This window comes from Pteropus medius, unplaced genomic scaffold (genome assembly GCF_902729225.1).
Source record: "Pteropus medius unplaced genomic scaffold, Ma_sr-lr_union100, whole genome shotgun sequence".
In the NCBI taxonomy this organism is placed as follows: domain Eukaryota; kingdom Metazoa; phylum Chordata; class Mammalia; order Chiroptera; family Pteropodidae; genus Pteropus; species Pteropus medius.
Genome location: NW_024355205.1, coordinates 9,710,424 through 9,718,500, shown reverse-complemented (window position 1 = coordinate 9,718,500; position 8,077 = coordinate 9,710,424). Strand labels below are relative to the sequence as shown.

At 29.9% G+C, this 8,077-nt stretch overlaps 1 protein-coding gene across 2 annotated transcripts in view; it reads right to left on the bottom strand.

The window, feature by feature from the left end:
- Positions 1-5,461: 5,461 nt before the first annotated feature.
- Positions 5,462-8,077, bottom strand: part of BCHE (butyrylcholinesterase) — a 49,401-nt gene continuing 46,785 nt past the window's right edge. Inside the window, exon 4 of one of the 2 annotated variants that reach the window (XM_039857538.1) lies at positions 5,462-6,344. In XM_039857538.1, the coding sequence (XP_039713472.1) occupies positions 6,220-6,344 (125 nt within the window). In that variant the 3' untranslated portion in view covers positions 5,462-6,219. The remainder of the gene's footprint in view (positions 6,345-8,077) is intronic. The other variant, XM_039857539.1, reaches the window with a different exon arrangement.

Below are 8,077 nucleotides of genomic sequence, written 5' to 3'. Positions count from 1 at the left end.
AGATTATGAAAATTTTATCTTTCATGGTTATGTGAAAATGTTAATTCTCTTACCAAAGAGAATATTATACACACATTTGGTTTAAAATTGAAATGCCACGGCAGATGTTAGCATTTGAGTTTTTCACGCATTACCTTGCGCAAAGATAGTAACTTCAAAATTAACATATTACAGTGTTGTAACACAAAGATAGCACATTTCAACTAAAGAAAACCAGGGAAATATCTTTAAGAACAGTGGGAAGGGAAGAGTCTTGAACTAAAAATGTTTTGTGCCTGGGACTATAGACTAACGGCTCATTTCCAATGATCCAGTGAAAAATCATAGCTAAACCAAGTTTTGCTCCTCCCAAAACTCTTGTTTCTGGGAATCCTCTTTAAGGGAAAAAATGTATCTGGGTATTGACAGTATTGTGTGTGTGTGTGTGTGTGTGTGTGTGTGCATGGCGCCTGTCTTTTATCTCTGTTCATATGTGTATATGAATATATACATCTATAGTAATATTATTATTGTATATATATATATATATATATATATATATATATAGTAAATATAAAATTATATACAGTGCCCTCAAAGGAGTCCTTGAAATAAAGATTCCTGAAGTTCAAATTATATAAACTTCAAGATAAATCTTTTTTTTGGAAAATGTTATTTTCTAGGCTCAGTTCCCAAAGGCCTAACAGTATAATGAAAATTTGCATTAGAGATGAATATGTAATCTTTCATATCACCAGTGACTTCTAGACCACAGCCCAGGGCTCTCTAGTTATTCCTTTGAATTAATAAAAAAGAAAAAAGAAAGAGAAGAGGAGAGAAAAGAAAAAAGAAAAAAAGAAATCCTATATGCAAAATGAATTCGTTCACAGCCATTCTGTCAGGAAAACAGTATGACCATGAAAACTTAACTTTGATGTAGAAAGAAAGAAGAAAAAAGTACTCCAAAATATTAAGAAATGCTAAAAATGAAAAATGCCAAAAACTTGAGATTGACACAGGTATGCAAATTATTATCTGCCTCAGGTCTAAAAGATAGAAAAAAATACCAAAAAATAAGTATTTAACATCTCTTAAATTCAAGTTCTGCCACCTTCTTCATTAGGTTAAGAGAATGACTGTTTCTGAAAAGTTTCTGCTGCATGAAAAATATTTGTGTTTTCCTGACATGGCAATAAAAAATATTGGTAGAAATGTGAGTGTGCTCTAGGTATTTTAAGAAGTTTTAGATTTTGATTTAGGCTGTTAAAGTAAAAATTTCACTAGACAAAGTCAAAGGCAAGGAAGACTTTGTTTAAGACTACTGCAAAAGAGAAGAGAAACTGAACTCCACTGAAACAAAAGCTGTGAAGGTTTTTCAGTGCTTAGGTGAGCTAGTGAAAAAGTACTGAAGAACACTGGGGAAGTGTTGACCTTTGGAATGTGTTGAGCACATTAAATTTGCAAATGTTTTTCTATATGTTAAAGCCATCTATATTTCGTAATTGGCTCTCATCAAAGGCTTCTACCTTCCCACAGAGACTAGGAGATGAGGTACTATCTCTTTCAATATTTAGTTTCAAAGCAACAGTTCCCAGGTCTTCGATAAGCACATTCCTGTGCAGTAAAACCACAAAAGACTGGTAGATTTACATACATTGTAAGAGACAAAGAAAGAATTTAGAGAGTTTTAAAGTAAATGCTCTAAGAAATGGGAGTTTAGAGGCCTATTGTCAGGAAGAAATCTGTCCAAAGTTTAGACAAGCTGAGGGGAACATTAAGGCTACCTTGGTCAAGGCAATAACTTAAATTTAGCTATATCAGCAATATTTCTCTAACAGTTTTTTTTTTCTCCTCCTTGGTTAAAATTGGGGGTGGCTATCCTAGATAAATAATACCTGCACAGATAGATAGACGGTAGATAGGTACGTAGATAGATCATTCTCTTGGCATATTTATTTCAAAGATTTTTAAATTCTTAACATCATTAAATACATTTTTATAGTTTATTCTCCAGACTCTTCTTTGATAATACTTTTTTTCCTTTTTCTTCCTGAATTGTTGAAGGAAATAGAAAACAATTAAAGGGGAATGGAAGGTTTTATTTCAGAAAAACAAGATAATACAGTAATTTTCTCAAGGATATCTATTAATTCTTCTGAGATGAAAAATAACTCTTAGTACTCATCTATCTAGTTCATTAAATAATTAATCCTAATAACATCTTTTTATGAGCCTGGAAAGAATAATTGCTTGTATTTTTGAGAGATCGCAAGATAGTCAATGCTTTTTACATAAAAAAATACACTGAAAAATAGGAATTAAAATTCTGATTCCTTATCTTGAATATGAATTACTATTATCAACCATCATCAAATGAGCAAATTCTTGGTTATCTCAAAGCAAACAGTGATCTACTGTCATAACTGCTATGTTGTAAACCATTATAAAATATTATATATTTTTCATTGACTACTTCTTATTTTTCAAACTGTCCCTAAAGCATAAAATATGCTGAAAAGATAACTTTGCAGAGTAGAGATTTTAGAAAAAAAATGGGCACCCCAAATTTATTCTACAGAATCAGTAATCTCTGTTACAGTTTCTTATTCAGAGAAAACAATTAGGTTTTCGATATCAATAACAAACACATTTCTTCCATAAAATTTCAAGTTTTAAGCTTGTAAGTACTAAAACAATATGAATATTCCTCTAGTTCTTTAAATTAACTATTTAGAATGGGTTGCTCATTCTCAAATTTTGCTTTATATAGACACCAAACTTTGTTGTCGGTTAGTGAGGAATACTGATGCCTGGCTCCCATCCTCACCTTGTGATTTAATTAGCATGGGGTGTGGCATGGATATTGAGATTTCTAGTAACTCGCCGGGTGATTCTAATATGTAACTACTAATCTAGGACCTGTAATTTCTTCTCCAGAGAAATCATTACTCTTTAATCTATAAGGAAATTCAGGTTTTTTTCACCTTTTAAGATTACTATAAAGAGTTAAACTGGCCTAAGAATGGACAATGCCTGGAGAAAAAACCAGCCTCCTTTTGGTGAGATAAATTGGTTTTGTGTTTTGTGTATATGGCTATTTGTGTTATCATTTATCTTTAAAATTGCTATGCCACTTCTTCTGCGTATTCTCTAACTCTAAAGGTGAGATTTTAGACCAGGGACAAGACAGAGCAAAGTAAGCTAAACTAAAGAAAGCTGGGGCCAAGTCAAGCAATTCCCTTCTTTCCCTCCTCCCTTCTTTCTCTCCTTCCTTCTGTCCCTCTTTCTTTCCTTTTTTCTTACATCTCTCTCACTCATCTCTCTCGTTCTTTCTTTTATCCCTCTTCTTTTTTTTTTTCCAGGAAAATTGAATTTTAGTTGTTGTTTGCATTTGGATATAGTATTAGACTTGTGATGTTACTATGTAAAGGCTTTATGTTTTCTACCTACTTGTAACCAGATATGACTTCTCCCTATTTTGGTTGACAATATTCCTCACTCTGTTACTAATTACACAATAGATCTATTATATCTTTTCAATAAATTTGTAAATAAATTGTTTTCCAATTATAGTAGCACTTGCCAATGACATATCAAAATGACTATTTTATTTATCACAACTGGCCCTAATATAATATATATTACATATGTAAACATTATTTTATTATTATATTCTTATTCACAATAAATATATATTTATAATTATAAAATATATTTTATCTTTATAAAGAGAATATTTTTGCTGAATTCAGTAAGGCTACAGCTGCAACTGGAAATTTTACTAACTGTTGAATTTGTCTTCCTTCTTCAGTAATGTTGGGAAGGTTCCATTTATTAGAGTATCTGCTAAAAATGTCACGGCTGCAATTATGTTAAGATTTATCCCTGGAGTTTAATTTCTGATTAACTACCTTACCTTTAAAAATTATACCCTTCATGCTGATAAGATTCAGTAGTCATTTTTTTTTTTTTTGAAAACCAAAACTAGTTGCAATATTTTTAAGGTATGTGATTTGTTACCTCAATCCTTATAAATATTACATGAACAGCAAACCATAAAGCTAATGTCCTAACACTGATTGGACTAATTACACTTGTTCCGTTGTAATCTTAGACATAACTGTCCCTCATGTTTTTGAGAAGCACACCTCAAAAATTTACCAGAAGTAGGTGATAGCTTCTGCGGCTTTGTGTATTTATGCTAATATATCTCATCACGCTCTGTCCTGTAAAAAGGGTTTTAAACCATTTTTTATCTTTTTAATACTTATATACTGTTAATATGTCAAATCATCAAATTCTTTTATCTGTGAGCCTGCGGACATGCAAATCTCCAAGAGGTCAGAGGCACTGATTTCTATCACTTTACGAACAATTTTCTCTTTTGGCTTGGGATCTCTGAATTAGAATCCTGCATTTAAACTGTCCTTTAAATGGCAGTCATAGTAGGGAAAAACTATATAGACTCTGTTATACAAGCACGGTTTTAAAAAGCCTTAACCTAACTTCTTGCAAAGGTGCTGGACCCAGGAAATATAGAGGGATTTATGTGCAGGCTAACACTTCTTGTGGCACTTGGATAAAAGCTTCAGAGTAAGTCAAGGAGTGTCTAGATAAAATTCAAGAACAAACCAATTGCTTGTCCAAGGTGAGACAAAGTGGTCCATGGGATTTTTTCATATGCCTGGAACTTGCCATATGAGTCAGCTTAAAAGTATTCTACAAACATTAGCTTCATTTTTCTAATTATTGCCATTATCAAGGGTATTTTTAAAGGGTCTTTAATGCTGTTGAACAGGTATCATCCTAATATTTCATATATTAGAGGATTCTGCATCAAAAGGAGGATTAAATGAGTGTGAAACACAAAATGGAATTTGGAAAAATGGCACCTGAAATCAAGATGGTTGTGTAGAATGAAAAGCCTGATAATTAACCTATTATATGTGTTCTTCTTCATCTTGGGATGAAGGAGGAACTATAAAGCAAAAATGTTCATTTATAGCAGCACTAAAGTGTTATCAAAACTGACTTGGCTTGTATAACTCTCTCTAACTAGCTGAAGCTAATAAAGTATCATGAACTTTGAGTGAGGATGGCAGACCCATACTGGATCTCATTTAAGACAAATGAACAATGGGATATGCACTAACCAACAGTGTACAACCCTATAGACTCACTTTATCCTATCCTAAGGGCTAGTTTTCAATGCTTAATTAGCATAATCAATGAATACTGCCCTTTTCTGAAACTTCTCCCTTTTAGTGAACTATTCAGTGAATTTACTCACTAGATGTATTCCTTTGTCATGCAAGTTAGTAAATATAGCTTCATAATTTTTTTTAAATTATAAAAATAATGTCAGTTGTCAATTGAAAGTATAAACATTTCTCTCTTGGAATTGAATGATTTCTTATGAAAATCCTGATATTTCTGGGTCCAGCCAGGGTTCTTCTATCCCATATGTTACATGACTTCTGACTTTGGACTTTTCATCCACCTTTTTTATTTTTGAGTTATAGGAAAAGTATTCACATATATATGCTTGAGGAGAGTCAGGGAGTGGGGAGTTGAGAAAGGGCAAAAGTTGAAAGAATATACAATCTGAGGACTCTTAAGCATACATATTTTTAAAAATATAAAACCAAAGTAATTATTTTATTTTATGTTTTGTCTCTTGGTAGCAACATTTTATTTCTATCCAAGTAATAAGCTTCTTATTTTGAGTCTCTCTCATTTTATATAAAAAATAAAAGGGCCAATTATTTTCTGTTTGTTTTTATACTCATATTGACATTAAATTTATAAATTAGAGGAAAAAGTATTGCATATTATAGATAGTATCCAGTGTTTCAAGTCCTAATTCATTTTTAAAAGATATCTTTTTATAAATGGTAATGAAAATAAATATGCAACTAAAAGCAGAATACAGATACTTTTTGGGAAAAAATATTAAAGTTATTTGGGAAAGAGAAAGTTTGAAGCTGCAAATCATTGTAATATGCACATAATTGCCAAACTGTATATTGTAAAATATAATTAAACATGTTCTAGCCATTTGGGTTTTGAAATGCTAGGTGCAATGCTAAGTGAAAGATGTGAAAAATCTATATTATCCTTCTGGCATTTTTATTCAGCTATATAATAGCTTTCTTACGAGGTGTGTAAGAAAGAGAGCTACTGATATTTTTGCCTTGATCTATAGGAAAATGAACATTCTATAAAGGGTAAACCTATTAATTAGAGACCTGCACAACTTTCTTTTTTGCTAGTGTAATCATTAAATTGATTTTTCCAGTCCATCATGTAATTGTTCCAGCGATGGAATCCTGTTTTCCATTCTTGTTCTGCTTCATCAATATTTCCTGTAAAACATGGAATAAATTGAATTAATCTAAATTTTAATCTCTGTTTATGTTTAAAAATAATTTTTATTACAGATGCCATTTTATCCAAGTATGCTGCACAGGAACTCTCTATTCTTCATTATTTGTGAGCTTTTCTCTTTATCTGAAAAGCTTTTAATAAAATTTGTATACAGTATGTGAAAATGCAACTAATACATATGTATAAAATGTATATAAAATATAAAATGTATAAAACAAAATTCAAAGATAAGTGTATATATTTTTTTGTGAAATTATATTACATTACATATATTTGTTTTTGTTTCTAAGAAGATATATAGATACTATTCTATTTTCTTGACTCCTTACTCATTACAAACTTCTCATTTAATGAATCTTATTTACATATATCATTATATAGCAGAGTATTATTTCTAATGAAAATGTTCATATCTCAATATTTTGTTTAGCGATAACTTGACAATTGGCATTCTATATAGATTTTATACTCATCCTATTAAAATTTATCTTAATTCCAAACAATGCATAGTCATCGAAAACAGTTTATTGAAACTACTATAGGAAAGCAGTTTATTAATTGCTTTGCAAATTACAAAGACAACTACTACAATCTCTGCTTTTTAGTAGTTTGTAAAGTGTATATGTGTGTCAAGGGAGAAAGGTGTTTATACCAGAAATAATGAGGCAATAAACCAAAAATGGTTTATCTACTACAAGAACCTTGAAATTTTGACTCATTTGAAAATGTATTACATTAACGAATAAAGTTTGTGAATAGAAACTCAAATTACAAAATTGCAAGATAATATATTTATGTTTCTAATATAAATAGATATGATAAGTTTGGAAGAAGATTTAAATTAGTTAAATTTATAAGTAATTTGTACCTTGGTAGTTCTTTTACTCTTTAAACTTTTAAGATTATGAGCTATCATCATTGAATTAAAAACAAAATTTTAATTTATTTCTATTGTCCTAAAAATAAGGACTTATAATTTTTTAAATATATACTTTTAGGAATTTTGAAATTAATGATAACTTTGTAAGATAGTGATTTAGAAAAGACAGTTCATACGATCACATATGATATAAATAGAAGAAAAAGCTTCTTCCTTTCATTCAATGGAGCACATTCAGTGATTTATTTTTAGTTTATATAAAAATCAAAATATTGAAAATATTTGTATAGCTATTAAAATATTCTCTGTAATTTAAAATAAGTTTAGGTTTGAAATATTTGTAATGCCTGGACATTAGATAAACATTTGAGAATTTATACAAAATGTCCTGTTTTTATGTAAAAATGGCTTTTAAATGGTTAATGACTATAGTTTCCTTGTGAGTGATAGAACTTTTCTAAAGAGTCAAAAAACATTATTAGCTGTGGAAGAAAGATATTAAATATCATACCGAATGATCACTCTTATTTTGTTTTTTAATGATAATTAAAACTGTTTAAAATGTTACATGAAATAAGAACTCTAAAGTTCAGAAAGAACAAAATTTTGATATAACCAATAAATGCTTGGTAATTTAGCATTTACACCATGAATTTTAATACTTAGAGAATATGTCCTAGATCTAATTTTCTTTTCTTGTTGATGGAATAATTACAAATCCATTAATTTATACATATGCAATTGTTTTCTTATGTGTCATAATCAAACATCTATATGATTTAGTGTGCAAATATGCTATAAATCTGCCTACATTTTTCATTTAGAAGTACT